The 20174-nt window shown below is 40.2% G+C and overlaps 1 protein-coding gene across 12 annotated transcripts in view; it reads left to right on the top strand.

Moving 5' to 3' along the window:
* The window catches only part of LOC149935135 (uncharacterized), a 129567-nt gene that overhangs the window by 98375 nt on the left and 11018 nt on the right, over positions 1-20174 (top strand). For 8 of the 12 annotated variants that reach the window (XM_090181337.1, XM_090181336.1, XM_090181328.1 and 5 more), the window contains exons 5-12: positions 4508-4523; positions 4727-4774; positions 6954-8686; positions 14550-14685; positions 15787-15951; positions 16828-16890; positions 17017-17075; positions 18500-18686. In XM_090181337.1, coding sequence (XP_090037463.1) covers positions 4508-4523; positions 4727-4774; positions 6954-8686; positions 14550-14685; positions 15787-15951; positions 16828-16890; positions 17017-17075; positions 18500-18686 — 2407 coding nt within the window. The remainder of the gene's footprint in view (positions 1-4507; positions 4524-4726; positions 4775-6953; positions 8687-14549; positions 14686-15786; positions 15952-16827; positions 16891-17016; positions 17076-18499; positions 18687-20174) is intronic. The other 4 variants (XM_090181335.1, XM_090181334.1, XM_090181332.1 and 1 more) reach the window with 4 other exon arrangements.

Raw genomic sequence — 20174 nt, 5'->3', positions numbered from 1 at the left:
ATTCCGATTAAAATATTTTGCCTCCCAACCATTTCCAATCCATTTGACCTAAATTTTCTAATTTCACCTATTTCCAATACCGCTTCAAAACATTGATCAAATCATTTACCTGTTCCATGCGATCCCTAACTAAATATAAGATACCAATATATTCCCCACCCATTCCCACGGTAAATGGTAAAAAACCGTTTGAAACAGAGCTCTCTAAACGGGATAAAGAAGGGTTTTCGACCTATACGAGAGTATAGGGTATTTCATCTAAACGACGTCTCAACGCGCCATCTACGGGCATGTCGTTTTTTTTTCCCGAAACATTTAATTCTAGAATTTTTCTTTAATTATATTAAAATATTCTCCGGCTGGCCCCGTCCAAATGGAGCCATCCGCCTTGAATAAATGAAGCAAATACCACTCAGCTGTTTCTGACGAAATCCTCCCAAGTTTAGTATCTTAGAAAGTCGCGACTTTGGGCCAGAGGGCTTTCTCGCGATACGTTGACGGCCGAGCTTTTAATCGGATGAAAGTAGCTCTTCCCGTGGGGGCTCGCGGAAGGGGGTTTACCGGGCCTCGGGAAAGAAAGGCGAGGTTATACCCCCGTTCGACCTCTTCCAACTCAAGTTTGGTAATCGTTACGAATGTTTTTAATCCCTAGTTTTAATTCAAACAAGCTCTTAATTTTTTTTCGATCTGAACGCGAAATACTCGGTTTTAACGTAATCGGGAGGTATAACCGGCTCCTATGAGTTGAAGAGGAAACATCTAGGTATAAACGTAGGCCCGGCGCGCGTAGATTATGTTGGTATTCGGGCTATTTAGTTATTGATGATTGATGGAAATGTTTCTTGGCAAATTCGTCGCATAGTTTACAAGACCCATATATAGTTTATGGCTCTGCGGTCCTTGTTAAAATTATAGTTTGCGGCGGCCGTGATTTCTCGACCATTGTTTTACGGATGAGTTATACATTCGATCGCTGTTGCCATTTTCAATCTGAATAAATTGTTACTTCTCAATAATTATTTTTTAACGATATTTCTGAGTGGTTTCCATAGAAAAAACTCTAAATAACACTTATAGAATACCTTTAGCATCGCTCACTTATCTAATGGTTTTAGAATAGGTTTGAATTATATATGCGATTTTGAATATGAATAAATATCTAAGTTTCATCCCAGCACAATTATTTTCTAAGAATACCTAGAATTCTTTAATGATATTTCTAAGTTGTTTCTATAGAAAAACTAGGTAATATGAATAGAATATCTTAAGAATAGGTATGAATTCGATTTTGAATATGAATAAATATCTAAGTTTCATCTCAGATTGGTTAATTTTCTAAAGGTATTTGTTGTAGAATAAGTATTCAGAATAACTTAGAGCTTCAAAAAGTTTTTATAAAGATATTCTTTAGAATTTCTATAGTACTATTATATTATGGTAAAAATCATTAATTTTAAGAAAAAAATATTACGATTAAATAACTTTGAAATTCGAGGTATAATTTTAAATTAGAAATAATTTGATCCCTTAAATTTACACTTGTATAACCTATCGATTAGCGCGTACAAAAAGTACCCGCAAAAGTCTAGTGCATTGACTTCCCTTTCAACGTTAATTTTCTTAACATTCTCCTTTTCGCGACTAAGCAAATATTATTCGTGCGGGAAAAAACTTTTTGTTCGAGTACCAAACGCGTGTCTTTAATTGTCTTATTTGCCACAAATATCTGGAAACAAAGTTTTCCTACGTACACGCCTCAAGACTAGCTTCGTATAAACATAAACCAGTTAATATAACCATCATTTCCAGTCGACATATTAATATGTATAGGAAAGGTAATAAAGGTTTCCCGTTAAATTCTTTGTTGTTCGTTAATTTAAAACCGCGTTCCCTCAACTCACACTTGTCCAATTTAATAACTCCCCACTTCTCTGTATAAAGCGTTTGTATCATCCGTATTACACGCGGAAAATACTTAACTATGCCGTTTCGACACGGGGTTCGATCGAAGTTGTTGCTTTTCGTGGTCACTGTCATTAAGTTCAATCCGGCAAAGACGCTGTTGTAGGTTGGGCTCTGGGGAAATGTGTTTCTGTTTGTCAGAACAGGTGTCCTTTTCATGGTACTTCTAGTTAGTTAGTCACCTCAATCACTTAATAGTTAAGTCCCCTCTTGTATATTACCCCCCCACACACACTTAATTATTCCATTTTCAAAAGTTCTATCGTATTTTCTTGTTTGGTACTAAGCCTTAATGATTAGCTCATTCCAAGAACCATTTTATTTCAATAGATAAGACTCGTAACCGTAAAATAACGTTTACAGTTATATTTTTCCTGTAGGCTGTTTTATGGTAATTTTTCATGGTTTGTAGATTGGATATTTCATAAAAATAATTTTCAAAAGGGATTATGGAAAAATATGTTAATTTTCTTACTTGTAGCTTAAAAAAATGCAGTGGTGTAGCCACAGGGGCACGTATAAGTATGGTTGTATGTATATATTTGTATTAAATTTGTTGCTCCTGAACCAAAACCATGGCTACGCCACTGAATTCTAGGTAAGTTTTTGGATGATATAACATTCTAGCGTATAAATAATTAAAAAACCTGAATTTTTAAATTTTTAAAAATATATTAAAGAAATTATGTACATATCATATCCACCGTGGAGTCCGTATTTCGTAACAAGATAGTGGATTATCAATAATATCAAAAGTGTATACGATATACTCAAATAGAAAAGTACCCATCTACTTATATACTGATTAGAGTGTTCAGTGGGGGTTAGAGGGTAGAGTTTGGGCAGATGAGTCCGACGGATGGACCGAGATAGTAAGGAGTTCTGCTCCCAAGTAAAATGTCTTTTGTAAATGTATAAATAGATGTTTTTTATTAGTTCATAAAAAACTGAATAATATTTATTGCAATGTTGCGTCAAACCTGTGAAGGTTCAAATATCACTTTTTATCTCGTAACAGTGTACTATATACTTTTGATAACACCATACGTAACAAAATTACTAATAAGTATGCCTTGTATAACATTACCATAGAGAAAAATTCAATGAGACCTTGTTTCACACGGAATATACAATACTTGCGCTATTGAAAAGGTTACCATGGAAACAAAATTACGTGATCTCCAGGCCGTAAGGTTTATGACGCGTTTACCGTCACGGAGCTGGAAATGACGTAATTTACGTCATTTCCAGTGAACAAAGTTTCATTAAAGAAAATGATTTTATGGTATATTTATGAGTGATTATGAAACTGAAATGAAATATTTATTTTTACGTGCATAACAACAGTGCAAAGTACACCAACAAGGTTACACACAGCGGTTGAAATATATATACAATGGTTAAATACACTTTGCTAAAGAAATATACATCATGAATGATACGTGAATAAAACATATTTATACACTTTAAAATTTCGATGAAGATATTTAATATTATTTAGCGACTTGCACAAGTTATAAGTTAGAACAATGAGTAAAAACAACGATATTTAAAAGTGCACAAAAAGTTTTGTGCACTTTTAAATATCGTTGTTTTTACTCATTGTTCAAACTTTCGATGAAGAATTATAGTTGGTAAAAAAATGTTACAAGTGTTCAAATAAAATAACAATTTTGATAAAGAAATATACAAAATAGAAAAATTAATAATGTGAGAATCGTAGTATAATATGATTAATTGTTTTCTGTAAGTTTCATATGTATGTTACATATGATAATACCAATAACGTTTTTTAGAAGAGAAATGATAAATTTAAACTGATCCTTTATAAAGACACCAAAATACCTAGAAAAACAGCTTTCTTATTTAATTGGTACTTCATTGTTTAAAAATGGACAATTCCTTTTCGCCGGTAATTGTTACCCGACCATTCTGAAAAGCGTATATATTATTAATATTTTGGGCCTTCGACAGTGACCAAATCATTAAAGGTCGGTTTTAACCTGTTGGTTGGGCACCTCCAGTATACTCGCCGTCGATAATTGTCGACTTTCGTGAAATCTACGTTTCGCGGTATAACGGGAATATCGCGTTATGCTAGTCATTATGGGCAGAGCCTCGCTGCTTCTCGAATTAATGATTCATCAAGTCCGCAACTAGGTCTCCCGCTTCAATTCGTTCGGACATCAATTTTTCAAGCATTCTCTTTAATAATTGAAGCTCGTTTGACTCCATGAAACACGCGCTAATGTCTTTCGGAATCAAGCAGTGTTCGGGAAACTCTAACCCCGCCAGATTAAATGCTAAAACAAATTTATCCGGTTTGTTTTTCCCCCTACGAGACTATAGTTCCCTTTCCCCCATTGCTCGCCCCCTTTTCAACCAAAAACCGCGGAGTCTTTTTGATGTTTATCATCACGGAAAGCCTTTCTAAGGGTACACTTTAATATTTCAAAAACACAACTGCGAAAGATTGTAAACATAATGTCTTTCTTTTTCCCCCCTCTCTTCTTTGCCTCCCCCTTTCAATGCATTACTTATGAAGGATCTCCCGCCGATAGGTACGTTGCTTTTTCGTCCTCTTCCCTTCGCCCTAGTCGATTTCTCTCTTTGCTTTTTGGTTTTTCGTTGCATTAACTAGTGATTCGTGGCTTCGTCTCTCCTTTTTTTATCGTCCGGACCAGCTTAATGATTCTGAAATTAATCAGTTCTTTACTCTCCCCCTTTTCTTTCCCCCCTGTTCCTGACGCGCCTGCCTCCGTAGAAGGGACCCGCCGAGTCATGCGCCACCCGAGAGAAAGCAACGTTCCAAGTAAGTATCTTCCGGAATGAGCCGTTTGTCGCTTACAATTTGTTATATACTTTTTTTCGCTGTTTTGGAATAGAGTAATAAATTGTTCAGTGTCTCCTGCATTAGGAAGTACAGACAATTTTTTTTAAGTGTTAAAATAATAGCTCATTGTTTAATTTGAAAATTCGTTATCAAATTTTGTCCATTTTGGTAAGGTGTATTTAGAATACTAGCTCATTGTTTAATTTGAAAATTTTTTTATAAAATTTTGTCCATTTTGATAAGGTTTATTTAGAATACTAGCTCATTGTTTAATTTGAAAATTCGTTATCAAATTTTGTCCATTTTGGTAAGGTGTATTTAGAATACTAGCTCATTGTTTAATTTCAAAATTCGTTATCAAATTTTGTCCATTTTGGTAAGGTGTATTTAGAATTTTGTGGTATTTCAGCCTAATTTTGAAATATATTTTCAAAGGCTAATTTTAACGCACGCTATCTTTGCAAGATTTGTAATTTTCTGCTTGCGCTTGGTAAACCCGCTATTATTTAACGCTAGTATTTAGCGAAAGCGAAATTTTTTACTCGCTACTAGGGAGCTTGAAAATGAGGCTTTAGAAAAGTTGTAAGATGTTTTTGTCGTTATACAATCTCCGGAGATACCAACAAATTAGGCAAAATTTTTAAGTTAAGGTATAGTTTTACAGTTGGTTTTGTTTCTCAGGTATTTATTATTATTACGAGATGGGATTTTGTAGGGAACCTCGAAGCGGGTAACGGCGAATGGTTGACGAACGAGTGAGTGTACCTACGCGAGTCAGGAGGCCTAATAATACCCTCTGGATTATAGCCTACTTTGGGAAACTCAACATTTTTCTACGAGCGACTTGGGAGATGGGAAAGGTCAACCTTCGGTAATAAATAGGGAAGGCCGACCACGACCCAGACTTCCTCTTCTTTCGCGGGTTCCTGGCGCCACCAGCCGACACTTGAGGCGAAGGCGGACAACGGCGTTATTTCTCTCGGCTTCGAGTCCAGGCGAGTGTTAAGGGAACCGCCGCTGGAAGTCAGTTGATGTACGCGGCAGTGGCCAGGGAACGGAGGGAGCGCGTCCGACGCATTATTTATGAAGAGTCGTCGTCGGTGGCTGCCGTCGCTTCGGTGCGCGGTTTGAGAGAGCCCGAACCCTTCGCCTCTCCCGCGTGGTCCATAAAAGTTGACTTCTCTTCCCTTTACGTGGTCTCTTTGACTTGTCACACTGCGTGCTTCCGCGTCCTGCCAAAGAAGGGGAAAAAAAGCTCTACCACCGGCTTCGCGTCGTTGGCCGTTTCGCGTTTGAAATATAGATTTGGAAGTTTTGCTAGCCGGCACGACCACGCTGTTGGCCGCCTGAGTGAGAGAGAGAGAGAGAGCGAGAGCGGACTGCATCTGGAGAGAAGATATGGCCTATAGAAGAGACGAAGATCAGCAGAAACTGCGACGCGTTCCTACCATGATATTCCACTATCTCTCGTCACGCACCGCGGTAATAAGCAACTGCTCTCTCCCGTTATATACTCTGAATTGAAGAGAGAGAGAGGTTCGGCTCCCCCGTCGCGCGCCGGTTCAAATATTTTTTCTTTCCCTCTCTCTCTTCGGCTTCCTTACATCTTTCTCTCCAGCTGTTGGCGCGTCTAGCTTTAATCCGCGCTGCCTGCCACTCTCCGTCGTTTTCTTCCGAAAACGAGCTCTATTTCCTCCCTTCTACTCTGATATAATATGTATTTTAGTCTGTCTCGCTCTTCAAGATTTAAACTGCCGTTCTTCGTCGACCATTCTAACACCCCTTATACGGTATCCGTTTGAGGGTAGGGGTCCGGGCTACCTCCTATTACTTAGATTCGCGGTAAGCTGGTGATAGCGTAATGGTTTTTCCCCTCTCTGGTTGAACGTTATATTAATTAGTGACTCGAAGCTCTGGGGCGGAATACGCGAATGTTTTTAAGGATTATATCTCTTAATTTTTACTCTTTGGCAGCAACGGTCACCTAGAGTGTACTACATTTCAAGTTTTTAACTTTTCGGCAGGTTTTCTTTTACTTCTATAGCGCGTGCTGTCGCGAGTTTTAAAACCTGATATATTAAGTTTGCTTCGAGTCGCGTTTTCCTTTTTGCTTGGCTCGTTTCATAGCATTTATACGAATGATTGGTGATTATTTCAGCCCTTCGGGAACGTCGGCCAACACGAAGAAACGTCGACTGTCGAGCGCGTCACCCACCAAGCCTCGCAAAGGGTCGTCGGAGAGACGCCAGAAGGCAGTCGCCATTCGACAGAACGAAGATGGGGCTAGCCCCGCGCCGGCCCCCAGGACGGAGCGAGAATCGAGGACGTCTCCCAACCCGGGAAGTCCCCGCGACCGTTTGTCGGAACGCCTAGAGAGCATGGACACTTCAAGCGGCGGACCGCTCGAAAGTAGTCACGAGCGAGATATTAGTAACGTAGGCGGAGAAGGCCCTTTGCCCGCGACTAATTGGTCGGAAAAGGTCGGCGAGTTTTCTCATCAACTGAGGGTGGATTGCGGCGGAGGAGAACAAACGGAGACTAGTAGTAGTAGGTTTAGTACGGATCAGTATCGAGAACGTTTGACGCCAACGACGGTGGCGGTCGCGGCCGCGGTTCGCGTCAGAGACGACCATCGTGAGCGAACGTCCGAGGAATTGGACGAGGACACGAGAAGAATTCAAGAAGCCGAAGCGGCACTCTTGAGTCTGTCGGGGGTCTGTTACGAGCCCGTCACCAATACTTATTCGGAGAATTGCGAGATTAACCCGCCTTTCGAGAACCTTTTTGACAAGAAGAACGACACCCCCAGTTCGCAGGCGGAGTCGGTCAGCACTTCGTGGAAGGAAATCGTGACTTTGAGCGCTAGCTCTTCGGGATCTTCGACTTGCGGCAGTAGCACGGACAGGTCACCCCTGAGATCCCCCATTCTATCGCCGCTAGGCGCCGGCTATTACCGCGAAGACCGGAAGGAAGATCAGGAGGCCAGTCCTTGTTCTTCGATCTCCAAGTACTCCGACAGGTCTCCCTACCAAAAGTGCAAAACGGAACCCATGTCTTGCGGCGAAGAGGAAGACTCGATGATGGCCACTAGCTCTTCCGGCTACGCGCGCGTTTGCGCGCCACCACCTCGAGATACTTTCGCGGCCACTGTGGCCTCGATGGCCCCGATGACGCCTCAACAGGCGCTGCCCCAACCAGCCCCCGTAGCGCCTCACCAAGGGACGGGTTCTCATCATTCCTTGCCTCCTCATTCCCAGCAACACATTCCCCAGCATCACGGCGGTCCGATCGGGGTTCCTCCGGTAGTGGTCAAGCGCGAACCTTACGACGTGGACAACTTGTTGAAGATCGAGGAGGAGTGTGGGGCGATAATGACGGAACACTACGGCGTGCGGAAGAACGAGAGCCCTTCGGTCTACAGCGACTGTATGCACGTGAAAAACGAAATGATGAGGGACTCGTGCATGGTGCAACAATCGTGTCAGAGGCTGGTTCCTTACCCGCCGCACGCGTCTCACCATCATCATCAGGGGAGCGTGGACAAGAACAACACTTGCGACCTGAGCGACCCCTTGTGCACGGGCCCTCCCATTCAACGGGTAAACTCTCCGCAGTCTTGCTGTTCGGGTGGCAGCCCTCAGCAATACACGGTTCTCGAGAGTAAACGCGTCAGCTATCACCAAGACCACCTCTTGCCTATACCGGACGACGACCATCCGCTGGTCATCGACGAAACCAGGAACAAAGTGCCGGGAGAAGATGACGACGGTGACGAGAGCGACGGCAGCGAGACCTCGATGGGTCCTTGCTCCCAGACCAACATTTACTCGCCTTGCATGCTCAGGCCTCACGACGAGAAGGCCGACCGCTCGCCAGTCTCTCCCATGAGGGGTAAGTCGCTTTTCTTTCGTCTAATCGTAACCATTTCCTATCGCGCGACACTCCAGTACGCCCAGAAGCCGTATATCTCTTAGAAAAGCTCGAGTTCTAAGAACTAGTCTACCCACCCGACTGGGGACTTGTATCGTTAGCCGTGGAAAACGAGACAATTCTTTAAAATTAGTGGAAGACAGTAGAAAAATTAGCCCTACTCCGTTGTTTTTTAGCGAAAGAAAGTTGGTTTCTTATTCGGGATTTTTTTCCCAAAAGAGAAACTACTGGTATAGGCTGATTTTTCGTAGTGGTCCAACTGAGGGAAGGCGCGCCCGAAACGAAATAAAAACACGAACGAAGTAAATGATCTCGGTTGGAACATCCTTACACGTCTTCGCGTTATAAAGTGTCCCCGATACTATATACCCCGATAATAAGTCCGAATCCCCTCGCAACTCCGGAACGGATGGCGTCTCGCTTATCTACCGGATGGAAAGAACGCGATGGGAAGCCGCGACTGTCGGATGATAGTTTCTGGAGCAACGACGGACCCTCTCATTGATAAGGACCATCCGTGTTCGCCTTATTTCCCTGTCCTGGTCCCTCAGGTGACGCTCGAAATCAAGATCGATGCTGTTCGATGGAGACAGGTAATCTTTCGTGGCGGCGTAGCGCCCCCTTCATTCGGCTTCTCCTCTTCGCCAATTCCCGATAGTCCCGAATTAAAGAAAACCCCTCTCCTTTTTAGTAGCGTTTCTTTCGAGCCCGCTTTTAGCTAACTGGGAGAGCCCTCGCGTGGTTTTTTAAAGAAGGAGGGCCCAAAATTCGCTAGCTCGGCGAACTGGAGTGTAGTCCGCTATTGCTTTATTATTAGAAAGGAAGGAATTTTCGATGTTATACCTCTATACTTAGATCTCCCTCGAGCTCTGCCGTTCCTTTGGCTTTTAGAAGAACAAGAAAGATTTGGTTTTTCTCCACCACCGTGTGTCCTTCCCTTACCCTCCCAAAGTCTGTTGGCGTTCCAACAGGATTATAAACATAAATCTGGATTTGGGGTTTTTTTTGGGCGTACCCCCCTCTTTGTTGGTAGCTACACTTTCTACTACTTAGCCCCGCATCCACTGGCTATAGAGGTTCTAGCGTAGGCGTTGTATTTTATTTAGTTTTAAGTCTTTGGTTTCTCTTATCTGTGTACGTCCTCTCTCGCTGCTTTATCAGGCTGACGTATGTTCTCGCGAAATTGGAACGGTACAAGGTGCTTCTTAAAGTTTTTTGTTTTTTAGAGGATTTTTCATGCTGGAGTTCTAGTTGTTAGTGGAAATTTATATTGGTCGAGTTACCCGAAATTGGGAATTTTATGAATGAACCAATTTTGTCCTTTTGATAGGATTAATATATTTTATTATAAGTCGTAATTAAATTTAAATAAGCTACAAATTATTAAAAAAAAATTGTGTTGTTAATTTTCCAGAAAAATAAAATGCGGAAAAATTTCTAGAAACGTTTCCGCAAATCGTAAAAATAAAAAATTGAAACATAAAATACTTTTTAAGGGTTTTTAAATGTTTTAAACTTTTTATCGATATAAAATGTCTAATAACAGTAAACATACTATAAAACATTAATATTGTTATATTGTCAATCAGTTTAAACTAGTCTAGAGGTTTAGTTTTACTTTTAGATTTGAAAAAATGAGGCGAAAATGCCGCTTTATTTAAATTTGCAAATTAAATTTTTTTTAAGGCCTCTGTCATTTTCCGGAAAATTTTCCGACTTACAACACTAAAACATTTATCCTGGAAATTATTTATTAAAGATTCCAAGGCTCGCGCAATATTAAAATAAATGTATTTCCGCGGTGGCTATCTTCACCCTGCACTCCGGTGTGCCGCGGCTAAAACACTTCTACAGGCGCCAGTAGATAAATTTTAGACAAAATTTTAATTCTCGTAGAAAACTACATTTTACATCGCGTACAAAGAATAAACGATCAAGGACATTAACTCCGCATTTGTGAATCTGGTATGGTATTAAATATGTCTGCTTATTCGGAAAGTGACCCGCGCAACGTATCTATTAAAGGGAAAAGGGTGTAGAGTTGGATGGAAGAGATGGTTTCCCTGGGTAATTACTCTCCCGTCTCTTTCTGGTACGTAGCGGTCTCTGGCTACGGCCGTTTATACGGTAATATCTGTTTATGCTTGGGCGACGGGTGAAGAGAGAGGAGAGATTCGCGCCGATAGCCCTCGTCGCGGTTGGCGTATTCTCGACTGGAGCATCGTTTGATCCCGCGCTTCCGTGTAGATATATAGAGAGTCTAAAGAGGCGTACGCAGTGCCGTTGAAAGGAGTGCGGAAAGAAAACGAAAGAGAAGCGAGTAGGGGGAAGGTTACTACGGTCGTCATACGCCGTAATGCGTTTTGAATCGTCTTTCGAGTAGATCCCCTCCGACCAACACCCGGTAATATTTGCGGCCCCTCTATAAGCCTCGGCCGGAAACACGAGCTCGTTTTTCTCGCCCCACTTTTTCCTTATTCCTACCTAGACGCAACCTAGGCCTTGGTCTACAGTCGAAGGCTTCCCTCGCCTTCCGAAAAACATCGTCTTTATGTATTTTTCTAGTTTCGTTTCGGGGTCCGGGACTGATTTCTATCCACAGGCGGCGGAACGATCACCGGTTTTTACTGTCGAATGAGCTTCCCTTAACCAACAGATGGCGGTACCTGACCGTTCGGACATTAAGCCGCGAGGTTAAAGCCGTCTATCTCGTCCCGGATTGAGAAAACCCGGAGAGTAAAACCGCGTTCTCTTCGCTACAAAACTCGAGCAGATAGAGAAACGCGTCTTGGCCAAAAAATGAAAGCGTAAAAATAATAAAAAGAGAGAGAGATTTCTCCCTTTTCTTTTTAGCGCTTAGTGCGCCATCTAGTATCCCTATGTCGAAGAGAAAGACGAGCGAAAAAGGGAAGCCCCAGTAGTACTAGTACGAGTAGTAGTTCGAGTCGGGAGCTCCGGTTTTTGGGTCGATAGCGGCGGGTTGAAGTGTCACCTAGAGACCGATAAGGGGGCGACCAGCTGTTGGACCTGATAGCTCGCTGCCACCTCCAAGCCTTTAGACGCCCCAGACACAATGGACACAACACTGGAGGATTCCACTTTTTGCATTCTCTCTCTCTGCCTCCGTTTATCCTCTATACCGCGCCTACTACTCTCGGAAAATAACTCTCTTCGGACTATACTTCGTACCAGCTTGAGCCGCGAAAGCGCGCTTAAAGGCGGGACGTACTTTACCCCCTTCTTACCTTTAACAAACCCCAACAGGGGTGTACCGTTCTCCGCTGAGTTGTTTCATTTTTTTAGATATTTTTCTATCCGTCCATTTTTTATTCTATTCTATTTTTCCGTAGTTCCTAGCCTTCGAATTTTTTAAGTTTTCCTGTACAGTTTGTCGCAACTTTGAAACCTACCCACCGCGGCTTTATTTAATCGTTAGGTAGTAAACAATATTGGAAAGCGCCGCTGATACGTTACGAAGTTGCGACTGCGGAAACAGTTTTACTCTTATCCAATGGATGCGTTTTTTCTTGTTGTCGATTCTTCTACGTTTCGTTTTTTTACGATCCTTCGGAAAAAAGCCGAAATAGAGAAGAATGTGGAAAGCTTTTTAATACGCTGAAACTCGTAAGGGTGGGGGGGATATCAGAGGGTACGAATCCCCCCTCAGTCCCTCTTCACCCCTCCTCTCCTATATTTGTTCATCAAAAGAAAAAAAGCAAATTGAAAACAATTAGATTTTAAGTTAATCGAATAGCGAAATCTTTTAAAGCAGAGAGTACCCTCGCTAATTTAATGAATGAAACCTTTCTTACCCTTAAACAAACGAGCGGTTTTTTACACGTTTTTTTTCTGGTTTGGATAAAATTCCCTTGTTGAAAATTAGGTGGTTATTTTACTCAATACCCTTGTTAAGCTATTCTCCTTTAAACCTTTGTTTCAGTTTTTTTGACCCGTCTGGTTTTCGTAGAATTTTTCATGGTATTTTTCCTATAAAGTCTCGAAAGCTATTCGCGACTGAAAACTATCGCTACGCCCCCTTTGGTTAGCCATTGAAACCTAGATAGGTAGCGGCTAAAGCAGACGCTATTAGTTTTCCCTCATCGTTATTCGTAAATTTCACCTTTTAAATCATATTTTGATAAGTTTATTTAAGAAAAACGTTCTTGTGACTTTTAAATTTTTCTGTGGCAAACGCTAGATCATAGGCGCAACCTAGGATAAGCTAGCGCCGTTACGCCACCTACACTAGTTTCGGTCGCAAATATAGTTTGCACAAATTTATTTTTGGTAGACTTGTGTTTTTTGTTCTTAGCGAAATATAATATACATAGATGATGGTTTTAATTAAGTTAAAGTTTTTTTAGGAAGTATATTAATTGGTTTTGCTTAAATTTAAACGATTTTTTATTTATAAATTCATTTTGATTTTAATTGTTTCGCTTTATATTCTTAAATTATTAAAAGTGTTAAATAGACCCTTGAACAAACCAAATTCTAAAAATGGTAAATTTGATCAACATGTTCCCTACGTCATAACGTCGTCTATTCGGTTTTCTTCTTATCGGTCAATAGCAGTGGTCTTTGGCTGGTACAGATGGAGATGAAGTAGAGGAAGTTAATTAATGGTAAACCAGAAGTTCATAATATATTTGTTTCTAGAGAAGTTAAAATTTAAGCCATTTACCTATTGATAAACTATATTTTCCCCATAAAATAGTATTAGAAAATCAATTTAGGACGGTCTTCACCTAGTATTATTTTTCTTACAAATCTTTTTGCGTAGATGTTTGTTTCAAGCCAATAACATTAGCAAGATAGGTAAATTAATACTTATCTCGTAAGATATATATATTATTTACTTTTGTTTGTACGTATGTTTTTGTCGGTAGGACTCATAGATATATGAAATAGTATAGATCCAAAATTCTAAGAGGGACTGATATGGATGTGACAACTAGCAGACAACGCGTATAATTCAGCAGCGGCCCCAGCAAGTTTTTCTGGTGGTGCGAGATCTCATTGCGAGGTCAGGCGTTTCGGTCTTGCGGGCAAAGTTATTGGTCCCGGGGCCGTCGTCCCGATCCCGTTTCGGCGCCTCCACCTATGACGGTGCCCGGTGGGGTCGCACCATTCGCACCGCCCTAGGGCCGGCGCTGCGCGTATTTTCTGGATGAGCTACGTTATAGTGCCATCTTTCAACCAAAAGCAAAAATTACATGTGACTATCAACATTATTAAGCATAATCTGACACGTTCTTTTTTACAAATACTAATTTCGGTCACCGATAGATGGCACTATTAAGTAGCGCATCCAGAAAATATTTTCTTAATACTAATTTCGGTCACCGATAGATGGCACTATTACGTAGCGCATCCAGAAAATATGGGTCTTCTGCTAGCTGTCTCTTCCGTGTTCTTCCCACGGGCTCGTATGCAGCGTAAGGTATCTACGCTACTTCATATTTCTATGGTAGGAATAGAATAAAAGGTGTTTCTATAAAATACGGGAGGTCATGTGACAATGTTTTGTCTACGTCACTTAGCTGTAATTCTTGAAGGTAGAGAGCACGCGCTGCAGTCGCGAGCAACTTCGGAATCCGTGTCACGCGTAAATGCTTTTTCTACGTCACTATAACCACAGTAATTATTGAAGATATAGAACACGCGCTGGAGTCGATAATGATTTTGAAATTAACGCGCGTGCCAATAAAGTACTAAAAAGCTTCAGCTCGTGACGCGGAGAAAAATATTTTATAGTTTTATCTTTTTCATTGCTTAATGGAAACGTATAATCAGTAAGTGAAATTTGTCTTGATCTTGACAGGCGACGATTCTCTGATGAGCCCCTGCAGTTATCGGCATTCGGAAGAAGAATTTTTGAACTCTCCGGACAGTAAATGTCCAACGCCTGGCTGTAACGGAACTGGACACTCCACCGGCCTTTACTCGCATCACAGGAGGTATATCATTCGACTTTTAAATAAAAAATATCGAAGGTTTTTTCAGTACGACATTTTTTAGCTGTAGATTTTGGTTTAATTTATGTTTAACTTAACCAGTTGCAGGGTGACCACGTTGTGTTCCTATAACTTCCTATAATTTGTAAATTTTCCTATATTTTCCTATTTTTCGTAGCTTAAATACAGCTAGCCTTTTACTAAAGCACTAATTTCATTGCCTTTTACGGCTGGCTGCGGTTTTAAAACGAAAATTTAATGATACTTAAATACATTTATCTAGTCACAAAGTCTGTGATGGTTTCATATTAAATGTAATATTATTATTCAACCGAAGCTCCTTTAAAAGCCTTTTTTATCTTTCTTAAAATTATTCCTATAATTTCCTAAAAATGCAACTGAACGTTCCTATAATCTCCTATATTTACCAAAAAATTACTCCTATAAAATGACTATAAATTTCCTATGAATGACTATAAATTTTCTATGAAATGACTATAAATTTTCTATGAAATGACTATAAATTTTCTATGAAATGACTATAAATTTCCTATGAAATGACTATAAATTTTCTATTTATCCTATAAAAAATTGGAGGGTTTCATGTGGTCACCCTGCACTTGACACAGACACCTAGGAGCAACAAACACAGCACCCCACACAAGGAGAACGCAACCCGTCAAAAAGCGCGCGTTTTCTTGTGTAAAAATTTCATTGGTTAGACGCTTTAGCGCCTGCTGCCGTCGGAAGGGGAGATTTCCGAAATGGTCTTCCCCCTTGCCCGTAAAACGTTCAGCGTAAAGGTTCGTCCAATGAAATTTGTACACAACACTGTGTTAGCGCGCTTAAAGGCTAGCTGCGTTCTCCTCGCGTTTGTTGATCCTAGCAGACACGTTCCGAAGCGTTTTGGTTTCCTAATAATTTGATGTGGATAATCTGATGGGTGAACTTTTTCATTTCTACTTTGTCTTCCCTCTTTCCCCTCTCTCGCTTTGCATCATTTCTTGGACGATGTCCTTGTCTCGTTTGACCCCCGTTGGTCATCTCTTCCCTCCTCCTCGCGGTGTTGCGTCGCGTTGACCCTTGGCCTTTCGCCCTCGGAAGCAGCCTCTCCGGGTGTCCGAGGAAAGACCGGATCACGCCGGACAGTAAGTACTCTTGCGACGGTTTCTCGACGACGTACTCCTTTGGTCAAGATTCGAGCAATGGCTTCACTAACCCAGACTCTTTTGACTTTCCAGTCCTGGCCATGCACGAGACCATTCTCAAGTGAGTCGCGCTTTATTTCCACCTTTCTCAATTTCCGTTCAAAAAATACCATTTTTAACATTTCCTTTTTCACTTTTCGTAATTTGTTTTACCTCTGAAACAATAAAAAAATAAAAAGCTCAATTTAAAGCAACTGTCGGCTCTATCATTGCCACCTGTATTATGAAAAGGCCCCTTGTTATTAGAGATGGCCATGAATCTATCCGATTTTTCGGGGGAAAAAACGACTTTACTGGAGAGTGTGGTGCTATCTAGCTATGGCGAAAGAAGCTAAAGTTTAAAATAGCCAAATGATACCGTCGTCAGTAAGCTCTTATGCTCTCTTTAGTGGACTTTAACCTAAATTATATATCCCATATAAAATATATTGTTTAAAATTACTGTAATTTATGTTATTGATTAATTTACAAACGAGCCAATCAACGCGAGGGGTACCTATAAGTACCCGCCTTTTGGGTCAAAATGTAGCTTGTTTTTATATCGATGCTAGTGACATCTGTTGAAAAAGAGCTGCTTCGCGTCGAGCCGACACTTGCTTTAAGGGGGATTTTTTTAAAGTTTTTCTACTTTGTTACAACATACATAACATTTTACAATTCGTATATTTTTTGGGTGGTATACGTCTTTTTTAGAAATTCACAAGAGCTTTTGAAAAGATAATAATATTTTTTTAATATAATTTTAAAACTACCGCATTTCATAGTTTATTCTAGTTCAATGGCATTTGTACAGACCAAACATGAAGTTACGATTTAACCGCGTGGTTTAACTTTAGAAATCTAGTTGTTGTTTATAAACTTTACGAAATATTTAAACATATAATTAATTAACAATGTCGAATGTCGAGGATTTCATTTCGGCTGTTTGGATTTTCAGATGTCCCACTCCTGGATGCAACGGGAGAGGACACGTTAATAGTAATAGGAATTCTCACAGAAGGTGAACTATCTCTTATTATACCACCATCAGACCATTATTTTCAATTTATATACCAATTATTAATTAAATACCAAATTTACATTGACATATCGGGTATTTTTTCTATCTATTCCTCTCGTTAATCAGTTTATCTGGATGTCCCATCGCGGCTATGGAGAAAATGTCGAATAAAGGCAAAACACAGGGTAGGTGTTTCAATTGTACGTTCATTTTAAAGGGAATGTAGCCTTCAGGACTTCAGTTACCTAAAAAAGGGTTCCAAAATTGGCCACTCCCTTAAAATAGATTGAAAAATATTATCTAAAAAATAGATGGTTTAATAACACCATACGTGTACAATTTGTTACATAAGTGTGACACTTATGCAAACGTTTTACTGAAAGCTATTTACAAGACAGACTGCATTACGGGCTTCAGCGCGGTTTGGCGTCCGTTTGCTAACGCTTCACACGTATCCTTTGACAGCGCCTCGTTAGGTGGATATTTTCTTCTTGTGACGACGTCACTCCGTTACTAGCTCTCAGTAAAATATTCCCCAAAGTGACGAACTTATAGAATAAAATATTATAGACTTATGATAAACCCATTCGCAAGTATTAATACATAGAGCTTGGACATGCAAGTTAGTCTTTATATGGTCCTTGTATTGGGCTGGTGTTTAAGAAAGTGAGAGCGTCGACGCGAAAAAATTGTGTTAGGCTTAACGAAGATTTTTTGCGTCGACGAGAAAAAATTATGTAAGGTCTTAAGCTTAGTTTCCACTAGCGCGCGTTATAATGCATTTTTCTTTACGCAACGTGGAGTGAGGTGCATATACGCGAGCTAGTGGAAACTCAAGGTTCGTAAAAAAAAGGAACTATCAAACTAAGCTTAACGAAGATTTTTACATTAACGAGAAAAACTTGTGTTAGGCCTAACAAAGATTTTTTGCGTCGACGAGAAAAACTTGTGTTAGGCCTAACGAAGATTTATTGCGTCGATGAGAATAACTTGTGTTAGGCCTAACAAAGATTTTTTGCGTCGACGAGAAAAACTTTTGTTAGGCCTAACGAAAATTTTTTGCGTCGACGAGAAAAACTTGTGTTGGGCCTAACGAAGATTTTTACATTCACGAGAAAAACTTGTGTTAGGCCTAACGAAGATTTTTTGCGTCAACGTTCATTATCACCCCGTTTTTGCAACTTGAAAAATGTAAACGACCAATAAGGAAAAAATTGCGAACGTTGACTTGGTTTGACTGGAGTATGGATTGGAGCTGGCATCTTTGGCTAGCCATGTAAATCTCATTCAGTGATTACCTTTTCGCCACGTAAAAAGATATGGTCTTTTATTGAACCGCCTATTGTTGGGGGTCTTCCGACTAAACGCTCCTATGATTTTTGATAATCCTTAAAGAAGGTTACGCTCCCTTAAAAGCTAATATAGGCGAAAATACTGAATCAATGTTACGTAATTGTTTCAATATGAATAACTTACCAAACCAAAACTATCGATACAAAATAAATGTGTCAAAAAAAAAGTTAAAAAGTTTTATAAACTTTTCAACAATGTTGGATAATTGTTTAAAATATGGTTTTCGCGTCTTGTACGCGGACGGATATTTTGATAGGTATCAGGCCCAACTGTTCTCAGTACAGTCCGGGTCCGGCTGGATACTCCATGTCCCCCAGACCGAATCTCCCTAAAGAGTTGGAGAAGTACGGGAAAACCGATTACGGCTACTACAACCGGCCCATCGCCCCCAAACCGAACATGGACGACCAACAAGACCGGAAACCCATTCTGCTACCTTACAAGTACGTCCAAATTCGTATATCGTTTTTTCGTTTCGTTTTTTCAAACTATAAATCGTTGTAAAATATACAAAGTGATTCCAAAATGCCCTCGAAAAGAACGGTTTTATTCAAACGGCGTTTTAAGTTTCGCCCAACACTTCACGAATCAGTTTGTACCTCGTGCAATTCCTACAAAACTAGTCTCTGTCTATTTAAATTTTGACCATTGCGCAATACATTTTTACCCAACAATACGTAGGCTGTCTTTGTAAACGGTTTCCGTGAGTAGCCGAGATAAAAAGAGGAAAACACTTATTTCGAGAGGGGGGATTACAGCTTTGTCATTTAAATACAGCCCCCTCCCTTAGAAAAAAAACTATTTTCTCCCCGGATTGGTTCCTCTGGCGATATTATTGCTAACTAGAATATGGTAATAAGCCCTAAATAAGTAAGCGCTATCTATTCGGGCCGGACTTCACTTTGATATACGGTCAGCGAACATTTTATGGTCCTCCTTAACTATTACCGTTTTTGGACGAATGCCGAGATGTGTTGATAACATTAGGTGAAATAAATATTACTTTACTTTTGGTAATTTGGTACGAAACTTAGCAGAAAGTTTAATAATACCAGAACTGGGTCAATTACCAGGCCCGTCTTAGGACCTTTTGGGGCCCTGGGCTAAATTATTTCTTAAAACTTTTGCGATCGCCAACGGTCAGCCTTTGTATGTCCGTTGTCTAAATTCAACTACACAATAATCAAACCAAAACTTTTCATTTCAAAGGTATAACATATGCCTACTGAAAATAAGATTTTTACGGACAGTGGACTCGCTGTTAGGTTTTAGAAATTGTTGGTACCGTATGATACGCGATGTGGCGATGAGTCAAATTATTTTAGACGTAACTAAAAGATACATAATATTAAATGGGCACAAACTATATTTAACCAACTAAACCCTTATCCCTAGAATAGAGGTGGTATGGCTGGCCTTTCCGGGGTCCCAAAACTGGCTGGGGGCCCATTTAGCCCATGCCTTAAGACGGCCCTGTCAATTACCATGAACGTTAAAAATATACATCGTACAATTATTCCCAACCCATAACCCCCAGTAACTTAAAAATTGAACCATCTGCAATTATTCCCAACCCATAACCACCAGTAACTTAAAAAAATTACAATCTGTAATTATTCCCAACACAAAAACATCAGTAACTTTAAAAAAATGTACAATCGGAAATTATTCCCAACACACAAACACCTGTAACTTAAATAAAATACAATCGGCAATTATTCCCAACACCCAAACACCAGTAACTTAAATAAAATAAAATCGGCAATTATTCCCAACACCCAAACAAAAGAAATAAATATAAAAAAGTACAATTATTTCATAAAAACCCAAACCATTTTAAAATAAAAAATCCAAGATATAAACAAATAGTAAATTTAAACCCCCCGGTGAAATTTACCCCACCCCTTAAACCCCCCCTATATGATAAAAAG

Source organism: Leiobunum rupestre, chromosome 7 (assembly GCF_980474605.1).
Source record: "Leiobunum rupestre chromosome 7, qqLeiRupe1.1.hap1, whole genome shotgun sequence".
Lineage (NCBI taxonomy): Eukaryota > Metazoa > Arthropoda > Arachnida > Opiliones > Sclerosomatidae > Leiobunum > Leiobunum rupestre.
The sequence above is the reverse complement of the archived record's forward strand: the minus strand, read 5'-3'. Positions and strand labels throughout refer to the sequence as shown.